Source organism: Amphiprion ocellaris, chromosome 8 (assembly GCF_022539595.1).
Source record: "Amphiprion ocellaris isolate individual 3 ecotype Okinawa chromosome 8, ASM2253959v1, whole genome shotgun sequence".
NCBI classification, from domain to species: domain Eukaryota; kingdom Metazoa; phylum Chordata; class Actinopteri; family Pomacentridae; genus Amphiprion; species Amphiprion ocellaris.
In genome coordinates, this window is record NC_072773.1 from 2253905 (window position 1) to 2275705 (window position 21801).

Genomic DNA, 21801 nt, shown 5'->3' on the forward strand with positions numbered 1-21801 from the left:
TACAGTAAAATGTTGCAATTTTATGACCGCACATGGTAAAAAATCAGAGAATTAAGTTTCTGTAACAGTTAAAAATTATTTACGTGTTTTTTCTTTTAAATAACAGAAAAACTCTGTAGAATAATGATATTTTTAACTGATTAAATGCAGTAAAATGCTATAGTTTTATTAACACAAACTGTAAAAAAAAACATCAGAAATAATCTTCTGTAAAATTACAGCAGTTACCTTTTTTCCATTTAAATAGCAGCAATAATCCGAAAAATAGTAATATTTTTAGATTATTTAAATACAATAAATTTAGATTATTTAATATTTTACGTATTGCAGTTTTGTTTGATTTTTTGTGTGATTCTTTGTGTGATTTCATTACACATTTTCTGTAATTGAACGAATCAGGAGAAATCTGCAAAATAATAGTTAAAAAAATCTATATATATTTTGTAGTTTTTCTTTCAAATAACAGCAAAAATCTGTAGAATATTGATATTTTTAGCTGATTTAAATACAATAAAACGGTGTGGTTTTACTAACACAAACTGTAAAAAAAAATTCTAAGAAATAACCTTCTGTAACATTATAGATTATTTAAAGTTTAATATATTTGTAGTTTTTTTTTACAGTTTTAATGTAAATGAACACTGTGATTTTACTGCATATTTTCTGTAATTTAACAAATCAGGAGAAATCTTTAAAATAACAACTTAAAAAATTCTAAATATAAATATGTTTAAAAATTAAATAATATGCTTTTTTCTTTCAAATAATGGCAACAATCTGAAAAATAACAATGTTTTAATTTTTTAAAAATTATTCCCCATTTTAAAAATTCTAAATAAATTTTTTTTTTTTAAATTAAAATTAAAACTTTTTTTCTGTCATATAATGGCAAATATCTGAATAATAATGCCATTTTTAGCTGAGTTAAAAACAATAAAATGCTGTAATTTTATGATCACACACTAAAAATTCTAAGAAATGACCTTCTGTAAAATTACAGAAGTTAAAAATTATTTACCTCCTTTTTATTCTCTATAAATAATAGCAAAAATCTTTTAAAATCTTGTAAAAATGTAGATTTTTGAGGATTATTCCCAGTTTTTAATCAGTTTTTTAAATGGTTAACATGAAAATTAATACTTTTCTCTGTGATTTGACTAAATATTATCTATATTTTAACAAAAGTGCGTAACAGCTGTAAAAGAACACATTCCTTTTTGTAAAAATACAAATTTTTGATAATTATTTCCAGTTTTAATCAGTTTTTGAATAGTTAACATGAAAATTTAGGATTTTTTTTCTGTGATTTTACTAGATATCATCTGTATTTTAACAAAATCTACTTCAAAAAACATATTCCTTTTTGTAAAAATACAGATTTTTGAGGATTATTTACAGTTTTTTATTGTTAAAATAAAAATTAATGCTTTTTTCTATCATTTTGCTTGTTATCTGCAAGAACACGGGAAAAATCTGTAAAATAACAGTAAATAAATGAACATATCTTCAAATTCATATGAAATTTTAGCTGGAATTCTAATTCAGATTATTATATTTGGCTGATATTGTGGACAGAGCAGATGTCAGATATGGAATAAAACGTAAAAACAGTTTAATAACACAGATAAAGAGTTGCAGGGATGCAGCTTTTATAGATTTTACTGAACAATAAATGAATATTTGTAACCCATAATGGTCTAAACGCTGCTCTGGAGCCTGAAAACACCGAATCTTTTCCTGAGTTTCAATAAAGGAGGATAAATGTGAGCGTCAGCCTTCAGAGCGACTCCCTGAATCACCTGAATATCGTTCTCACCTAATGGAGTCGCTCTGAGCCCTGGAGGCGTTTCCTTGACAACCGTACCGGGGTTACCGAGTCCACCAAGAGAGAAATAATACAAGACGTGATGCAGTGTTCAGAAAACCATATGTAGCGTTCAGAAACCGACAGAGATTCAGAGCTGCAGGACAGAAACTTTTCTGCTCATTTAACATCCACAAAGTTTCAGCAGGACGCCAGAAAACGACAAAAAGCAGCAAAGTTTCAGCAAAAACCTCAATACAATAAAACAGCAGAAAAAAGTAATCATTAATTGATTTACCAGCTCAGTCCCTCATATAGATCATTTATCCTTTAAATAACCAAAACATATCCATAAAATTATGATATTTTTGACTAAAATTACAAATTCTTTTTTTTTTTTTTTTTTTACATTCTGGCCTGTTTTATTTGATAAATAAAACTTTTTCCCCTTTGATTTTAGGTGACATCTGTAAAAATAAATAAATAAATGAAAACTATTAAAAATAATTTACCAGGTCAGTCCCTCATACAAGTAATTTTTCTTATAAATGACAGAAAACATCTGTAAAATCATGATATTTTTGCCTATTTATAAACAATAGAAAGCATTTCACTACAATCATAAAATTCTAGATTTTATTGTTATTTATTTTATTTTTACTTTATTGTTGACACTATTTATAAACAATATAAAACAGTGTACTATCATTATAAAATGACAGATTTTAATTTTTTTTTCCATTATGGCCTGTTCAATTTATTAATTTATTTATTTTACAGTCAACATGTAAGTTAAAACTTTTTTCCAGTGATTTTAACAGATATTATCAGTAGTTTAACAAAACAAGTGATATCAGTAAAAATCAAAACCAAAAAAAAAACATTGAAATAATATGATTTTAAATAATATAAAAACCCTGGAAAATAATCATATTTTTTGCCAATTTATAAATATAAAACAGTACACTATCATTGTAAAGTTACAGTTTTTTTATTTGATTTTTTTTTTACATAATTTATTACACAATGCAATGCCATCATAAAATTACAGATTTTTATTATTTTTTAATTTATTATTTTACATTATGACCTGTTTTATTTGTTTTTACAGTCAATGTGTAAATTAAAGTAAAATAATGATATTTTTTCCTGTTTCTAATCAATAATCACTATAAAACAGAGTAAAGAGCAAAACTTTTATCATATTTAGTGTTTTCCAGCAGTAAAGAGGTGAACTTTATGATATTTTAATATTTTCCAGCAGTAAATAACAGAATTTTATTGTATTTCAATCAATCTTTTTTGGTCATTGCACATTTTCATATACAACAAAATTTCATTTCATTGATTGATTGATTTAAAGATTGACTGAATTTTATCGTATTTAAATATTTTCCAGCAGCGAAGTACAGAACTTTATGAGATTTTAATATTTTCTAGCAGTAATTAACAGAATTTTTAAAGTCATATTTAGTGTTTTCTAGCAGTAAAGAGCAGAACTTTATCATATTTAAATATTTTCCAGCAGTAAAGAGCAGAACTTTATGATATTTTTCTATTTTCCAGCAGTAAATAACAGAACTTTATGATATTTTTCTATTTTCCAGCAGTAAATAACAGAACTTTATGATATTTTTCTATTTTCCAGCAGTAAATAACAGAACTTTATAATATTTTTCTATTTTCCAGCAGTAAAGAGCAGAACTTTATGATATTTTTCTATTTTCCAGCAGTAAAGAGCAGAACTTTTCCACCTCGAGGTCTTTAAGAACTCGTCTGAGTTTCATCGCCTCACAACGTAAAATTAAACATTCATGAAATTCACTTTTAGAAAACAGCAGATATTTACATGAATTAATGAGACGTTTCTACCTGCAGACTGATCAGATTATTATTTGTTATTACAACTATTATTTATTGTTATTATCAGAATATGTTTCTGCTGCTGTTAGTGATTCAGGAGAAGCTACAGATTTAATATGACACCACTTTTTAAAGTCAGACCTGCTGATAAATGCAGAATCTTTCACATTTTTAATTTAAAACCACAAAGAAAAACTGAACAAAAAGTGAAAATCTGAGTTTTAATTTGAATTTCTGTGGGTTTAAGCTTCATCCAGACAACTTTGTGATTTGATCTTTATTGTTTGTGTAAATATAAATAAATATAAAAACAAATAAAAATAAATAAAACACACTGTAAAAAAAAATAAGTTTTTTTACTGTATTTTTATTTTAACCATTTGCTGCTAGCTTATAGTTTTTCCCTGTTTAGTTCAATTACAGATTTTCACATGTTGACTGTAAAATAAATATATTAATAAATAAAACAGAACAAAGCTGTAAATAATGTTCACATCAAAAATCTGTATTTTCATTATTAATAATAATAATAAGAAGAAGAAGAAGAAGAAAAAGAAGAACAATAACTATCTGTATATTTATTTACAATTCAATCATAAAAACCAGACAAAACTGCAAATAATGTCCACATTAACAATCTGAATTCATACAAAATGAGCGTAATACTAATTAGTTCTTTTTACTTCTTGTGTTGCTGTAAAATAGAACTGTTTTTATTTTATTTAAATCAACTACACATATTGTTATTTTTCAGATTTTTGCTGTATTTGAAAGGAAAAAATGTAAATAATTCTTTTAACTCTTGTTTTACAGATTTTTCCACTTATGTTAAATTACAGATAAAATCCAGTAAAATCACAGAAAAAATGACACTCTTTTACTCGATTTAAATGAGCTAAAACTGTAATTATATTGCAGATATTTGACATTATTTTTCAAGTTTTTATAGACTTTAAACATCACCGTATTGCAGCATTTTAAAAATGGTTTATTAATTTTTTTTACATATTTATTTTAATATTTGCCTTTATATTTGCCCCAAGCCTTAAAATGATTAAATATGGCAGAAATAACCAAAATGTGACACAAAATTACCAAAATGTGACAAAAAACAACCACAAAAATGTCTTAAAATGACCAAAATATAGCACAAAATTATAAAAACTAAACGGCACTGTGTTGGAGATACCTCCAGCACGGTGAAACATATTTCTACATAAACTGTAGAGACTGGAAACATGAAAATGGAAGTTTTCTAGCTTTTTTTTCATAATACTTTTTGTTGTGTTTCCACAGAGCTGCATGATTTTTATTATTTTCATTCTGCAGTAAAAATGAATAAAAGCTCATGTTTGGAGGCTTTCAGTAAAGAAAGTTTAAAGACGTCTCCTTGACTTTTTCTCCTCCTTCTAAAAAACTGTAAAAGTAAAAATTTAAAGGAAAGAAAAATCTCTGAGAGACATTTAGTCGTTGTGTGTTGATAAAATGTGGAATACTGAGCTAGAAGGAGAATAAAAGCAGCAGTGATGGAGCTGAGAATGAGACGATGAAGACGAGGAGGTGAAGACAAACGACCCTGAACATAGAAAGAAAAAGAAGTTTTAGATCAGAAAAGGAACTCTGCAGCTCTACTCCTTCTACCGACAAGAAAAAACCAAGACAAGACTCAGAGAAAATAAAGGAAGACACAGCAGAGTTCCCTGTAACCACGGCAACAATAAATGTGATCAAATCACAGGAAATAATAAATATTTAAAACTGACTGAAGAAGGAAAAAACTCAGAGAGGAGAAAAATGAATTCACTAAAACTGGAATCTACACGTTGATTAAAAAATATAACAATAAATATAATAGTAATTATTATTATTACAGTTATTAGTAGTAGTAGTACTCACAGAGATGTTAATGACATAATAATAATAATAATAATAATAATAATAATAATAATAATAATAATAATAATAATAATAATAATAATAATAATAATAATAATAATAATAATAATTACACTCAACAAAAAATAACAAGAACTATATACACGTGGACAAAATAGTTGGTAACCCTCAGTTAATGAAAGAAAAACCTTCAGTGGTCACAGAAATAATTTGAATCTGACAAAAGTAATAATAAATAAAAATTCTATGAAAATTAACCAATGAAAATCAGGCATTGCTTTTGAACCGTGGTTTAACAGAATTATTTTAAAAAATAAACTCATGAAACAGGCCTGGACAAAGATGATGGTCCCCCTAGAAAAGACTGAAAATAATGTGACCATAGGGACATGTTCAATCAAGGTGTGTCCTCTAATTAGCATCACAGGTGTCTACAAACTTGTAATCAGTCAGTCGGCCTATTTATAGGGTTACAGTAGTCACTGTGCTGTTTGGTGACATGGTGTGTACCACACTAAACATGGACCAGAGGAAGCCAAGGAGAGAGTTGTCTCAGGAGATTAGAAAGACAATTATAGACCAGCATGTTAAAGGTAAAGGCTAGAAGACCATCTCCAAGCAGCTTGATGTTCCTGTGACTCACAATTATTCAGTGAGTTTCAGCAGAGTGAAGCTGTTCAGGTTTACACAGTTTCTACGTGTGTGTGTGTGTGTGTGTGTGTGTGTGTGTGTGTGTGTGTGTGTGTGTGTGTGTGTGTGTGTGTGTGTGTGTGTGTGTGTGTGTGTGTGTGTGTGTTTATATATGTGTGTGTGTTTCTGCATGTATGTTTGTGTGTTTGTATGCAGCTGGTGTCCAGATTGTAATCCTCCATAAATCTGTGTGTGTGAAAGTGTTTAAAGTGTGTCTCCATGTAAGAATGAAACACAAACCTACACTGCAAAAAATGAAGAAATCTGTGTGGAAATTAAAACACGTTTATTTATTTATGACAATTTTATCCTGTCTGTCTGTAAAACTGAATGAATTATTCACCATTTCCACTCCTTACTATACACAATATCTGTTAAATGTGTTTTTACTGGTACAAAATAGTGGATAGTTTCATTAAAACGGCTCAAATCTGTAAAATATCAGTGAATAATTAATAAATAATGTTGTAATTTTAGATCTGATCCTGAACTGAGGAGGTTTTCAGGTTTTCTGGACCTTTTGCTGCTCTGATGGAGGAAAATGTGGAGTCAGGAGGAAGAGGTGAAGTCAGGGTTAAACATGCAGATGTTTGTGGGGCTTAAACATCTGGCTGCTCTGATTGGACGGTAACATCTGTCTCCATCTCCAAGCCTCTAACTCCTCTGGACCTCCTCCTCCTCCTCCTGACTCCAGGTTTTAGCAGCTTTTTCTAGAATAAACAGTTAAAGTCTTTTTTCGTTTCTCGCTGCACAAAAGACACTTTTCAGTTTTCTGTCCTTCCAGATGTGGCTGTGTGTGCTACGTGCACGTGAGAGTTCATGTTTTCTGTGCTACGTGCACGTGAGAGTTCATGTTTTCTGTGCTACGTGCACGTGAGAGTTCATGTTTTCTGTGCTACGTGCACGTGAGAGTTCATGTTTTCTGTGCTACGTGCACGTGAGAGTTCATGTTTTCTGTGCTACGTGCACGTGAGAGTTCATGTTTTCTGCTGTGTTCAGGTGTTTTCTATTATCAGTTTGATCGTTTTCTGGTTTTTATTGCATCGACTTTAAAGAAACTCCATGCATTTGTGTGTGTGTGTGTGTGTGTGTGTGTGTGTGCGTGCGTGTGTGTGTGTGTGTGTGTGTGTGTGTGTGCGTGCGTGCGTGCGTGCGTGTGTGTGTGTGTGTGTGCTTGGAGGAGGAAGGGGCCACTGAAGAAGATAACCGACAGTACAAATTTCAGGTCGGGACACATTTTATGGATCAGACCTTTGAGACGTCGTCACCCCTAAGAACCATAAAACAATAAGACAAAGGTCTGAGAAACACCCCCTAACACACACACACACACACACACACATTCCTGTACTTGCTCCACAGTGAGGACCGAGTGAAAAGGCTCACAAAGTGAGAACCACCAGTTCTGTTAGATGTAGAAACACAAAATAACTATTTCTGGCCACTATGTGGTGCCCTTATCCAAAACACTGCCTTAGATTTCACTAAACACCAAGATTTAGATAAAAGTTTTTCACCACCTGAGTGAGGACCAGGCACTGGCTTTGGATTTTTAATGTTTTAAAGTAGGTCAACTAATCTTCTGTTTCCATTACTGAATAATTAGTAATGTAAATTTGTAATGACAAATGTTACATTTGTAAAAGATGTTATCAGCATTAACAGGGCAGTTTCATTCATTGAAAATATTATTTATTAAAGAGCAAATTGATTATTTCAGTAGGGAGAAGTGTTTGTTTTATTGCCAGTTTGGCTGTCAAAAGGTAAAGCATAGAATATTGACTTTCTTAAGACATTATGGTAACAATTAAACCTAATTTTATCAATTCAGTTTGCAAAATAACACAATTTCTTTTTAAGTCATATCAATTTGGTGTGGTTTATCTATGTAAAGCAGAATTAGAATAGTAGTCCAACCGGACACACCTTTTCTAATAATTCGAATGTCAACTTCAGAAGTGTATGCTTTTTTTTCTGAAAGCTATTCCTTTTCCACAGACTCAATCCATAATGAACAACAATAGCTCCAACTGGTGAACACTGGATTATTTAATACCCAGTCTTGGCAAACCAAATACTCCAGTTACAAGACTCTTCAGTTGTGCAAAGTGCAGTAGATATTAACGTATTGCACCTTTTCAAAATGCAGGAGTTTAAAAGAACAATACCGAACATCCAGGTGTATCCTGAGACAACTTTCTGAAAGGTAAGAAACTGCAGGTGTCAGTGCCTGCTCAACACAAACTATTATTTAAAAGATTTGCTGTGCTGTAGGGCATGGCTAAAGGGTCTCCAAACAAATGAACATATGAACAGACAATAAAAAACCGTTTAAAAGACAGGAATAATCACCCTCTTACTCTCTCCCGCTTCTCTCCCTCATCTTCTAGCCCCTCATCTCGGTTTCCTCCCTCTGTTACAGTCTATTAATTCAGAACGCAAGCTTTCTCTTGATTTTAACAATTTCATTGTAAACAAAATATTTCACGTCTTTCCATGTCCGCGCTCTTAGGACTGAAGACTCTTTGTCAATGCACATGAGGCAGTCCTGCTTTGCTGGAACTTTCTTCAGTGCGATGAACTTGCCAAGGTGTCGTTTGACTGCAGTCCTCTCCTGGTCATTCCAGGGTCTCTTACCTTGTTTCTTAACTTCCATTTCTGGAGCATCTACAAAACAAAAACAAAAAGGAGTTTATTAGAGGTTGAGTTGATAATAAACTGAGACCTTATTGAAGTTATATTACCATCTGAACCCTGCCTTGATTGATTAATAACAGTAACAGAATAAAAAATATAAAAGTTGCATTGATTTTAAGCACCCACATTAAAACAACTTTGTTGACTTAAAGGTCACCCTAGTAACAGCATGTACACTCAAGGGATAATTCATGTGCGTTTCATCACTATTTTTTCTAATGAAGTCAATATAATTGTGTCTCTCCTTGTCTGTCCCAAATATCAATGTGCTGTTTAATCCCAAAACATTTAAATTTGGATCGAGATAATTCTTACATGCAGAATGAGGGAGTAATAAAATGCAAGCAGCCATTAAACCCCAAAGAACATTCAGATGCATCAGACTGCGCATCTGTGAGGCCACTTGACCTCCCGACATTGGGCCCCCTCCTCTGTCTCAGCTTCAGCCCCCACCTGACCCCCTCATCCTCCCTCTCCCCCTCCTTTCCTACACCTTGCTGTGTTCTCTTTTGAGAAAGTTTCTGAGTAACCCCGTTCTCTGTTTATTTCCGCTGGCCCAGCTGCCCGGGTCTACCCGCCCTGCTTCCTGTCTCCTGTATTCCGGATTCTGCCCTGACCAGACCTCCCCCCTTCGGACTCGTTCCCCCTCCTGCTCCTGGATCCCCGACCAGCCCCGGAAAGTCCCTGCCTACCGTGCTCCTCTCGTCCCTGGAACATTCTGCCTGCCGCGCCCCCCGGAACGAGGCCCTCCTGCCCGCTGTCCGCTGCCAACCAACACCCCGCCACGGAGAACGCCTACCGGGCCGCCGGTTCCCGCTACAGTCACCCCCCACCCTCCCCTATTAGTTAGTTATCTTAGTTATCCTGGACCTTTAGTTTATCTTCCTCATCCCTTATTATTCTGTTTGTCAATCAATAAATCCACCTTTGTTCCTGCCTCAGTTCCTCGTCTGTGTGCTCTCTGCTCGGGTTCACCCCCACGCCATGACACTATCACTGTTGACATTCATGTTTAGATGCTACAGTCAAAGCCTGAAAAGGTGTGGTGGTGTCAGTGCAGACATATGGGGTAATTATTATTGAACACAATACATTCTCTCATTGCAGTTTCTGGGTTGTTTTGTTTGAATTTAAATGTATTATTTTAAAACTACAGATAAGATATTCATTGAAATGCCAAATGTAAAATATGTAACCTGTAAATATATTCTTCAAGTCCATATAACAAAACTGACTTAATTTGGGAAAGCTTATTATCTGTTGTTGATCAGAATTTTGTAGTTGATTTAATTTACAATCACTGCAGCACTGATTAATTACCTTGTCACAGAAATTGTTATACAATAGAAATTTCTGTCAATGTTTCAATTGAGTATAGACACTCTGCAACACCACTTTAACCACCAGTCCTTTCACCTGCAAGTCATAGTGACTTGTGCAGCAATTCCCACTTACATTGTTCTCAGGAAACACATCTATTTAACAGAAATTTGTCTAGTTCATCTTACCAACATCACTGCGTTCTCTTGTAACTGCAGTCTTCTTTCGGTCCTTCCGAGGGGATCTGGTGGCAGTAGTCTGTCTGTCCTCTCCATCTGAGAGAGATTGCATGTTAGTATAATGAAAATACAACACATTATGCATTTAGCGCTTCTCTTTTCACTTAAATCTTTATTGCATGAACTCACCCCAGTCTTCATCGTCTTGACGCTTTCGTTTATGTACAGTTTTCTTTGGCCTCTTAACACGCCCTTTTCCATCTGTTAAAGAACACACCCATATGGTAAAACAGTGATAAAGTAGATGCAGTTTTACAAGGCCAATAATGCATAAGAGCATGAGCCTCAGACAGGTTTTTATGGATGTAGCAACCTTTATGTTTAGGCATGTATTAGTTGTTTTTAAACTTTACCTTGTTTAAACAATTCTACATGCATACTTTTGACTATTTGCCATTAGCTGTAAATTTTCTGCTTCAGAAAATCCTCTGAAGGCCACCTCCTTTGTCAATATAGGTTTATGGTCATTTATGTTGAAAAGATGTGAAAACAAATCAAATCTCTCATTACAAATGCAAAATTTGAAAGTTGCTAGGCAGAGGTAGCTGACTTTTTTGTATTTATGTAAACATGGTAATAGATTACTGTTCTACAAGTTCTTAAAATTCAATTCATATATATTAACCGCACAGCTGGCTCAGTAGGCCAAGATCAGTAAACCTTGTTCAAGACACAATATTAGCAGTAATGAGGTGAAGACAAAACTACACCATTTAGTCAAGTGTAGCCTCTCTGCATGTTTAAGAGGACAAGATTAATTAAAAGAAGTACTGAACCTTCACAGAATGAGATTTTTACTTGTGCTTACCATGCTCAGGGTCACAGCTATCTTCATCATCACCATCAGCTTGCCTTGTGGTTGCAATCCTCTTTGGTTTGTCAACAGCTGAGCTTCCTGAAGTTGAGTGTGGCTTCTGTCCATCTGTGAAAGACATAATTAGCACCATAAAAATACTAAACTCAACTGAACTGATTGCTGACACTTACGTATTACAAACAGTGACAGTAGAGCCTTAAAGGTGCATTTCTAATGATACTGCCAAAAGCTATGGCAGGCTGCAGAAAACATAATTACGTTCTCTATTTCCATTGACAATAATATACACTGCTCAAAAAAAATTAAAGGAACACTTTTTAATCTAAGTATTGCATCTAGTCATCAAGTCATGCATCAAGGCATTTGCCATAGACACAGGAACTGGCAGGTCCATCACTGCTGCTCTGTGCTTTTCACAGATGAGAACAAGTTCATCATGAGCACATGTGACAGACATGAAAGGGTCTGGAGAAGCTGTGGAGAAAGTTATGCTGCCTGTAACATGGTTTAGCTTGACCGGTTTGGTGATGAGTCAGTGATGGTCTGGGGAGGTATGTCCATGGAGGAACGCACAGACCTCTACAGGCTGGACAGCAGCACTCTGACTGCCGTTAGGTATCAGGATGAAATCATTGGATCCACTGTCAGACCCTACGCTGGTGCAGTGGTCCTGGATTCCTTCTGGTGCACGACAATGCCCGGCTTTATGTGGTAAGAGAATTCATGCAGTTCCGGGAGGATGAAGGAATTGATACCATTAACTGGCCCCCCACGCTCGTCTGATAGAACACCTTTGGAACGTTATGTTTTGGTTGATCCAACACCACCAGGTTGCTCCTCAGACTGTCCAGGAGCTCAGTGATGCCCTGGTCCAGTTTTGGGAGGAGATACCTCAGGACACCATCCGTCATCTCATTCGTACCTTGTCCCGACATCATCAGGCTGCATACAAGCACATGGAGGCCATACAAACTACTGAGGACCATTCTGAGTTGCTGCCAAGGAATTTCAGCAAGATGGACCAGCCTGCCACATCAGTTCTGCACTTTGAGTTTTGGGGTGTCTTGAATTTAGCCCTCCTGTGGGTTGATAATTTTCATTTCCATCAAACAATGTGGCATCTTTTCATTCCTAACACATTATCCAGTCCGTATCAATGTAAATATCCAGTTAGTTTTTTCCCTGCATTGAAATATGATGTGTTTTCAAAGTGTTCCTTTAATTTTTTGGAGCAGTGTATGTATGGTCAGACCTTATCATCAAGTTAAAAACAGTTCAGGTAGAAGGGAAGCGTTAATGTTGCAGGTGGTGTATAGTTCAGTGCAACAGTGCAGTTTAGGGAAGCTCTCAGCTCCAGCCCCGGTCAATATAATTTGCCATAAATTTAACAATATGTCTGTTGTTACACAGGACCTCAAGCCACTATCATTTGTAATATATAATGTATGGAGATATTCAGACACACTGTCAGCAATGGGATAGCTGATGAGCTGGAGAGAGGGCTGGTGGGAGGGACGGTAACTACATAATATTTAGACTGTGCAGTATTTTATACTTTGAATGTATATGCTTTGAGAATACACATTTGTATTCGACTGCTGATATTTTGGGATGTAAAAACCAAAACGGTCTCCTGGTGCACCACGCCATCTATAAAAAAACGTTTTGATAGAGTCGAAGTCCTTACATCTGTAAGGAATATGCCAATACTACAGTGAAATAGGATCCAAGTCAGACAAAAAACATTACCTGTGTTTTCAGTGCCTGGACCAGTCTTGCCATCACTCACATCATCGTCATCATCACTGTCATCATGTTTTTCTTTAGCTGTAGTCATCTTTTGTGTCCCTCTGTTGGTATCTTCTTGCAGCTCTCCAACTGTGCAAGATAATGTTTTAGTCGAATGAAATTGCTTAAATCTCAGAAACACAACAGTGGTGCAGTGAAAGAAGATTCAAGTCACACTGAGAGTGCTACCTGTGTTTTCAGTACCTTGACTGGTGTTATCACTCCCATCATCCTCATCAGCACCACCATCATCTTCACCATGTCTTCTTGCAGTCTGCCATTGTCTCTTTACAAGTGACCTTGCTGCAGCTGAATGTGGCACCTCTCCATCTGTGAAAGATGACACTACCATGTAAATACCAAGCTCAGTTTCGAGACTTCATTTGTGTTAATATTGTCTTGAATTACCAGAGCCATCATCATCTTCATCATGTCTTCGTCTTGTGACAGTCTTCTTTTGCCTCTGAGCTGATGAGCTTGTGGTTATCAGCTGTTCACCATCTGATGAAGCATACATTAGAAACATACATATAGACAATCACTCACAACATGTCTAAGTTTTTCTGAAAACCTATACAAGTACAGAAAAGCTTCAAGCCTCAAATCAGTCAAGCAAATAATTTGTTCCATTTTTTTAGCAAATATGCTCAAGCATGGATGGTAGCTGAATTTCAACTGTGAGCTCAAACAGACAGAAATTAGAGCTGTCAAGTGAAAAATTTGTCCTAATCAAAATAATGTGTGATTAATCATCATTAATCGCAGCCTATTATTGTGATGAACAAGTCACAAATTTAAAAACAAGTTTGAAAAACTCAAATTTACTTATACTTTGGGGGTAAATAAAACAACCGTTTCTTCCACTCTGTTTATTTTTAGCTTGTTTTTCATAAACTAGCTAACATAAAGCTATTGGTAAATAGGCAGAAGCCACTCACTCTGGCTCTTAATTAGAATGAGAGGCTTTTCTCATGTAGGCAAATGCACTGGACACAGAGAAAAGGAGATCTGTGTAAGTAGAGGAGCTAATGGTCAGTTCTTTCAAATTTTATCACAAACTCCCTTTCTGATTAAAGCATTTGTCCCTGATCCATTTTTGTTACTTTTAATCCATGAGAGAGATCTCTCTCAGAGCAGAGCATGTGTGAAAATGGTGACAGGCAGCTGTCTGTCAGGCTGCAGTAGCTGATTCTGTTCACAGATACAGAGCCCAGGAATGCTCAGAATTGTGGTCCTTTTTAAGTATTTTTAAATTACTGATATAATTACTCTTATTCTCTTCTGTAGTAAGCTGAAAAGGACGCTATGAAAAATCGCAGTAAAAAACCCTGCTCAGAGTGGGCGTACGCCATGAATGTTTGTGCTTTTGTGTACCATTATTATGGGAAGTACTGGTTCTGGTTCATTTGCTAGAGGTTGCACTGCAAAATGGGACCTGCTGGTGTTATACTGATATTTGTCAGAACTTAGAACCAGAACATCTGGTCAGCATTAGGTCAAACTTATGAATATGATTAATTTTTTAAAAAAAACTCAAGGTTTCCAGATCAATCACAACCATTAACACTTTTGCGCTGAAAGCCCTATTCCTAATATGACCACTGATGTAATTTTTGTTACGTACCATCATGAGCTTCCCGTTGTCTGCCTGTATCTGACGTCCTTCTTTTTTTGACACCTTTCAGACCTTTGGTTGGGGTGGCTGTATGTCCTTCACCTATGAAAATATTCACAGTAGGAAATTAGTAAACTTATTTTTACAATGAAATGAAAGTCGAAAATATGCAGACAGATACGAAAGATATGCACATAGTGGACAGAAAGACAGAGAGACAGAGACAGAGAGAAAGACAGACAGAAGCCAGTGTAGTTGGAAGAGTGATGACTTTAAAATTGTATTAATATTAATATTAATTTACATACCACTGATAACAGAGTCCAGTGTTTGCAGACTCTTCCCTTTCAGTGACTCTGCTCCACGTTCCATCGCAAACAGAAGTTTGCCAATCTTGGCCACTTGGAATGTTTTATCCGTCTGCCGATAATACTCGCAGTGGACTCTGATATCATGCCCCATAAAACGAGCAACTTGCTCAAGTTCCTGATTGTTGAGGTCAAGAAGCTGACATAGGGTAGCAACGTGCTTTCTTAACTTTGTTGACCTCAGCAGTTCTGGGTTTTTGGCTTTGCTCTCTTCTGCATATCTTCTGAGGCAGTCACACCCACGAAGATTGGTTGTTGTGCCAAGCCTTGCGAACAGAAATGGGTTCTCCTCAAGTATGCCAACTTCTGTCCGTTTTTCAATCAGGAAGTCAAGCGAAGCTTTTGTGCGCTCAAGAAGTAGGATGGGGACCTTTCTCCCTCTCTTTCCACGTGTCACCAAACGTGTCAGTCTGTGGCTCAGTTGTTTTTCCACGGGTGATAGAGTCTCATATATGTCCTTATTCACAGGGCCGGTGTCTGCTTTTAGATATGTCTCCAGGGTTAAACGTGATGCTTCTCCTTCACGCTTCTTGTTGAACACGATTATTTGTGCAAGAAGGCTCTCACTTAACTTTCTGTATGCTGTAGTACTCACATGCTCTCTCAACTCTGCCTTTGCCTCATCCTCAGCTTTCCTCAGGTAGTTCTGGAGAGTGACTACATCCTCTGTCAGAGGTACGTTGTCTTCTTTGTCCCACCTCCGTTGCTCAATTGTGCTATGGGCATTAGTCGACACGTAAGTGGACCAGGAGTTCTCCAGCAACTCCTTGAACTTTTTTGCCTTCTTCTCAGTTTTGACATCAGATCTCATCAAACAGTGGCCTATCCAGGCCTCAGTTGCCCCTTTGAGTGAAAAACCAATTTTAACAGCTGTAGATGGCTTTCCATACTCGTTCTTGCTTGCATCATAGTTTGACACATGCCTAGCTGCTTTAATTGCCAGTTGAAAATTTGCTGGATCACAAATGTCTTTAAGACTTTGGACATGCTTGTCAATCTCCTTGGCAGCCAACACAAACCGTCCCAGTTCTCTCAGCTTTTGTGCAATGTATCTGTGCTGAGATTCTTCACGGCCCTTTTTTGCAAATAATGCATCTCCATATGCACAAATCATCTCATCACTCCTGATATGAGAGGTTACATGATCCTGTAGCATAGAGTGAATGATTGTTTGTACTCCATTGCATGATTCTCTGATTGGAATTAGATGTGAGGAAGATTTTTGTACTCTTGCTCTTTTGCCTTTGTGTCTTTCCTTTTTCCGTTCTCTACATGACTTCTCATGCCTCCAGAGTTCAGTCCTCTTGAACATTGCATAACAGTGTTGACATGGCAGGTATTTCTCTATGTCTACCTTTGCAGAAGGCTGTTTCCATGTTACAATCTCACCATATCCTTCCTCTAAGACGCTGAGATTATGTTGCCAGTCGCCCTTGTTACGAAGGCCTTCTAACCGTATCTTCCTTTGTTTGGAGCCAACTGGGAAACTAAAAGCATAGGCGACATCACATTCATCACCATGCTTTCTTTCTAGATGTCTGGCTATCTTCAATTGGGCCTTTTTACAGTATACACAGTAATGAGCTTTGTCCCAGACCCTGGCACCGTCCTTTTTTTTGCTTGTTTTAACAGTAATCTGCAGCCTTTTTTTGCCATCTCGAAACATCCTTTTTTCTTTTGACTCCGTATCTATTTGAACTGATTTACCTTTGGCCTTCTGGTCCTTAGATTCCCCAATCTCAGTTTCAATGGATGACAAATGACTTTGGTGCTTCTCTGGTGAACTGTGGCAGGATGACTGGGACTTCTTTGCAAGCACCTTGTCTTCACTGGATGATGGTGATGATGGTGGTTTGTAGTCTGCATCAGATCCACTGTGACTAGATGACTCCTCTGTGAGCATCTCATCTTCTCTGGATGGTGATGGTGCTGATGGGGGGTAGCAAGCTTTATCACCACACGTCCCTTCGAGAGGTGTATGTTCACCTGATGAGGGGCAGTGGTCCTTTTTGGCCTTCACAGCAGGGCAAAAGAGGGAAAAACAGGGGAAAAGATAAATTATGCAGCTACATTAGTGCACGATTCAGTGTGAAACCTTTACATTGAAAAGAAGAAGGCCAAGAAAGGCCTACACCTCTACATCTACCTACCTGTGAAAATTATTCACCGTCTAACAACATATGGCATGTTTCTTCTTGCTGGACTCTGGCCTACATATGACTGTCTAAACATTTTAGTCAAATTTTAGTCAAGGAAATAATCACACATTTTAGGAACATTTTAGTAAATTTTTTTCTTGCTTTGCCTCATTCAATTAGGCTTAGAATTTTCTGTAGAAACAAATTTGTTTGCATGCACTTTTTCCAGAATATGTCAGACCGTTAGATCAGACTGCTTTAGGTTGTACTTGCCTACTTACTATATTACCATTAAAATCACACAAGTGATTGAACAACTAGTCTTTTAATATGCCTACATGTCTCAGAGCTCAGAAATCAGACACAAAAATCTTCCAAACAAATTGCTGTGTAATCTAAAAAACAAAAAGTCTGACTGGGTAATGTGTGCTATGTCAGGTGTAGAACTGTCATTAAGCTGTAATAATGACGACCAGTGAGTGAAAACAAATCAATCATTATTACAAATAAATGAATAAACGTGCAGACTGTGGGTGCTACAGCAGCAACAAGTGATGCTCTTTCAGATACATTTCCCTTACATGTTTCAATCCAACAGCAGGGCAGACGAGTTATGTTAATAATAAAACTGCATGTTTCTGAGGAGCTGTGAAACTAACGACCGGACGCTAACAACACAAAAACACAGCTAATGTTAGCATGCACTCAGCCTCATTCATTCATTCATTCATTATTTATTAATGCAAACTGAAAACTATTTCATGGGAGAAACTGGCCTCTAGCCAGACTGAACCAGCCTGGTTTAATACAGCAGACTGAGCAGTAACACTGGCTTGTAGGGCTGGCCCGAATAGCAGCTTCTGGGCTCCGGATATTCAGGCCCATTTAATGATGAGTATCTGAACATTCGGATCCCAAAATAGGTATTCGGATAGCATCATCACGACAGAATATTCGGATATTCGGGTCCAGCCCTACTGGCTTGACATTAGTTCATATATCTGCTCAAATATATTAGCAGCCTGACGTTAGTTTGGCTGCAGGTAGTTTAGTTAGCCAGGTGAACTCATCGGGGCTTTAACAGCAGGAGGTGCAACTCTCCTCATGTTGTCTGCATGTTCCTCACATAATCCACAGACACAGGTCATCTCTCAGCCTCTATTTACTGCATAATGTTTTCATTTTGCCTAAATACATACTAAAAAAACCACACAGCAGCCGCTACTGAGCTGCTGCGTCTCTCGCGTGTGTTCATGTTCACATATACTGCATCTCAGCTGCGTGTCTGCAGCGGCATAGCAACTGCCAGCCCATCTATTTACATGGAGTTTGCTTTTAAGATTTATAAACAAAAATGATCATATAATTTTACTTTCATGCACTAGAACAGGGACTGAGCTGCAGGAGGAGAGAGAAAGGGAGAGGAGCAGAGATGCTGGAGAAGTCCTGTCCCTCTCATATTGTGTATTTTCTCATCATGTGTGTAACATATGGAGATACAGAAAATGCTCAGTTTGCTGTGTTGCCATGGTCTGCTGTACTGTTTATTTAGTCTGTGTGGCCTAAGGCTCTGTCAGTGTCGGGCAGCGTCTGCACGTCAATCAACCAAGTAGGACAGAGGCTTTAAACAGGTTGCTTAGATGCACAGTTGGGGAAAAATAAACTTTTGGAAAATCCAACAGTCATCCACTAACATTTTCATCTCCTCTGCTCTCCTCAACGCAAATGAAACTTAAATTTCATCATATTCCGACACACAGGGATTTATCCTCATGTAAAAAGCTTTGTTGAATAATAATTTTCATCATTACAACGAAATTAACACGTATTTTTAACAAATTCTACACTCTCACTGTCATTTTGTTTCATTAAACTACACAAAGCAACCTTAAAATCATTTTAAGTGCAAAGAAAAAAAATTACTTACCCGAGCATTTTCAAATCTCTGTAAAGTTCCAAGTCTTCTTTTAAATCTCTCCATGTTAAATGCTGGATGTCGGAGTCAGAGGAGAGATGAGGTGGAGGTGCTTGGGCAGGTCTCAGCGAGCTGAACTCTTCACCTCGGTTCTCCACCTCTGATTGGATAATTGGTGAACGAGCCATCAGCATGGGGGGAGGAGGTGAGCACACAGGAGCAGCTCTGACCCTGAAAACTCATCTTAAAACTTCATTAACCCTTTCATGGTCCTGTCTTTTTAAATTTCACCTAAAACAGCATCAGAATTTCACACAAATCCTAAAACTATAAAAAGGGACATCTACTTAAACAATACAGATCAAAATATTTAACTTCTTGATTTATTGAGGAAATTTAAGGACAAATTTTAAAAAAGAATGCTAAATGAGTGGAGAAACATATTAAATGCAGATCATTAGATTCTCTGAGTAAAGAAGTCAATTAAGTTACTTAAATAAAAGTTTTTGTGACTGGGGAGAAATCTTAAGGAGAATGTTTATCTGTCCTGTAGACTTCCATATACTGTGAAGGCCCAGGGTGGCTGCATACACATTGATTTTCCTTTAATTTTCACCCATCTGGATTTGCAGAGGTGCTTGGGCAGGTCTCAGCGAGCTGACCTCTTCACCTCGATTCTCCACCTCTGATTGGATAATTGGTGAACGAGCCATCAGCGAGGGGGGAGCACACAGGAGCAGCTCTGACCCTGAAAACTCATCTTAAAACTTCATTACCCCTTTCATGGTCCTGTCTTAAAATTTCACCTAAAACAGCATCAGAATTTCACACAAATCCTAAAAGTATAAAAAGGGACACCTAATTAAACAATACAGATCAAAATATTTAACTTCTTGATTTATTTACTGAGAAATTTAAGGACAAATTTTTTAAAAAGAATGCTAGATGAGTGGAGAAACATATTAAATGCAGGTTATTAGATTATCTGAGTAAATAAGTCAATTAAGTTGCTTAAATAAAAGTTTGTGTTACTGAGGAGAAATCTTAAGGAGAATGGTTATCTGTCCTGTAGACTTCCATATACTGTGAGGCTGTTCTGTAGGCCCAGGGTGGCTGCATACACATTGATTTTCCTTTAATTTTCACCCATCTGTATTTGCAGAGGTGCTTAAGACTTCTCCAAAACCAAAGTCGACTTGTTTCCATCAGGCCAAACAAGACTTTGGTCCAGGGGATTCAGGATTATCATGATCTAAATTGAATTTTAAAATGCATAGAGACCAAAAATTGCTTTCCACAAAAAAAAAAACACACCTCATCATTGTGTTGGTGGGGAGTAGCACACAGATAATATGTGCATGTAAAATTAGTACTGTAAGCTCCACAGCTGGTGGACATTTGTGCTGTGAAATATTTGGTACATTAGTTTATATGTGCAAGCATAGAACAGTAAGAACACTGCAAAGCATTTTTATAGCCTAAACCTCAGTGGTAAGCATGGTAAAACATGTAAGTATAAAATAGAATCAAAAGCATGAATTTTGAGCCAAATGTAATAAATAAATAATATATACAACTAATGTTTGAAAAGGGGCCTCTGACAACAACACCATGGAAAATAACATACTAATTTAGGCCTAATATCAATTTTTGTGGTCACCTATTTATGGCCTTCATGTCTTTGTGTCAACCAAAACTGTTAAAATGAATAGTCATTTTAAAATGGTGAATTATCAACATTTTCCTGGGGTCAGGTACTTCATATGTTAAAGGTGCATTAGTCAACTTTTCTGTGTTCAAAATGTATTTTAATTACTTTATTTTTAATGCCAATGAGTGGAGAGGCTTTTACAGAAACTAAATTATGAGCTATTAATTTCCCTCTTTTATTTTGTCTATCAGCTTTTAGCCAACTTTTATTTTGAAGTGCTCAGGTAGCGCTTTCCCGGAAATAGGCGTTGGCATATGTTGAGATTGGTGCTGCAGAGCATGACGGTCTTTTAGTGGGTGCAGTACCCAGTTTCAACAGTAGGCAGAGTAGTGAGTAAAAAGTGTGTGAAATTCTGGTGAAAAATTCTCAACATTGATCCAAATTGAGGTCTTTTTGTGAAAAGCACAGGATAGCTTCTATATAGCCTTAGGAGCTGATTTAAAGCATGACAAAGTGAGGACCGGCCAAAATGTCCTCACTTCCCAAAAATGTTCTCACTGTGTTGGTTAAAAACTCACGCCAGTCCTCACAACGTAGTAAGTACAAGAACACGCACGCACACACACACACACACACACACACACACACACACCAACACACACAACTACATCTTTAAGGAGACAGGTGTCGGAACAGCAAGAGGCAGAACACACACACACATACACATACAGAGTTGTAGAAAAACAGGTGCAGATAGCAAGAAATGGAGCCTATAGGGAGTTTTTGTGATGCGTATTGTTGCTCCCATAATCTCTTACCTTTCATTCTCACTTGCTGCAACACACCACACACTCACATACACACTTCTGGCAGAGACTGCCCTACCTTGGCACTCTAGGTCCCTGGCCCAATTTGAACAGTATCAGTGAGCGATGGTGACCCACTGGTGCCAGAAGACCTGGGTGGAAAAAGTCGAGTCATTTTGGTCAAATTTTTATTC

At 36.5% G+C, this 21801-nt stretch overlaps 1 protein-coding gene across 1 annotated transcript; it reads right to left on the reverse strand.

Annotated features, from left to right (window-relative positions):
- Positions 1-7517: 7517 nt before the first annotated feature.
- LOC129349440 (uncharacterized) lies at positions 7518-21406 on the reverse strand. Its single transcript, XM_055012638.1, has 12 exons — positions 19163-21406; positions 15038-17111; positions 14739-14831; positions 13523-13615; positions 13319-13444; positions 13076-13204; positions 11318-11431; positions 10639-10710; positions 10459-10545; positions 8742-8920; positions 8614-8676; positions 7518-7523 (listed from the first exon to the last, which is right to left on the reverse strand). The coding sequence occupies exons 1-12, from the start codon at positions 19214-19216 to the stop codon at positions 7518-7520; spliced, it is 3090 nt and encodes a 1029-aa protein (XP_054868613.1). The 5' UTR covers positions 19217-21406.
- Positions 21407-21801: the final 395 nt, after the last annotated feature.

What these genes read in the sequence shown, in the direction of transcription:
- LOC129349440 (XM_055012638.1), bottom strand. Translation starts at nt 19,216, where the DNA reads ATGGAGAGATTTAAAAGAAGACTTGGAACTTTACAGAGATTTGAAAAT. An exon ending in ACAACGGGAAGCTCATGATG is followed by an intron (nt 13,616 to 14,738) that starts GTACGTAACAAA and finishes ATGCTTCATCAG; the next exon opens with ATGGTGAACAGCTGATAACC. An exon ending in TGAAGATGATGATGGCTCTG is followed by an intron (nt 13,445 to 13,522) that starts GTAATTCAAGAC and finishes CATCTTTCACAG; the next exon opens with ATGGAGAGGTGCCACATTCA.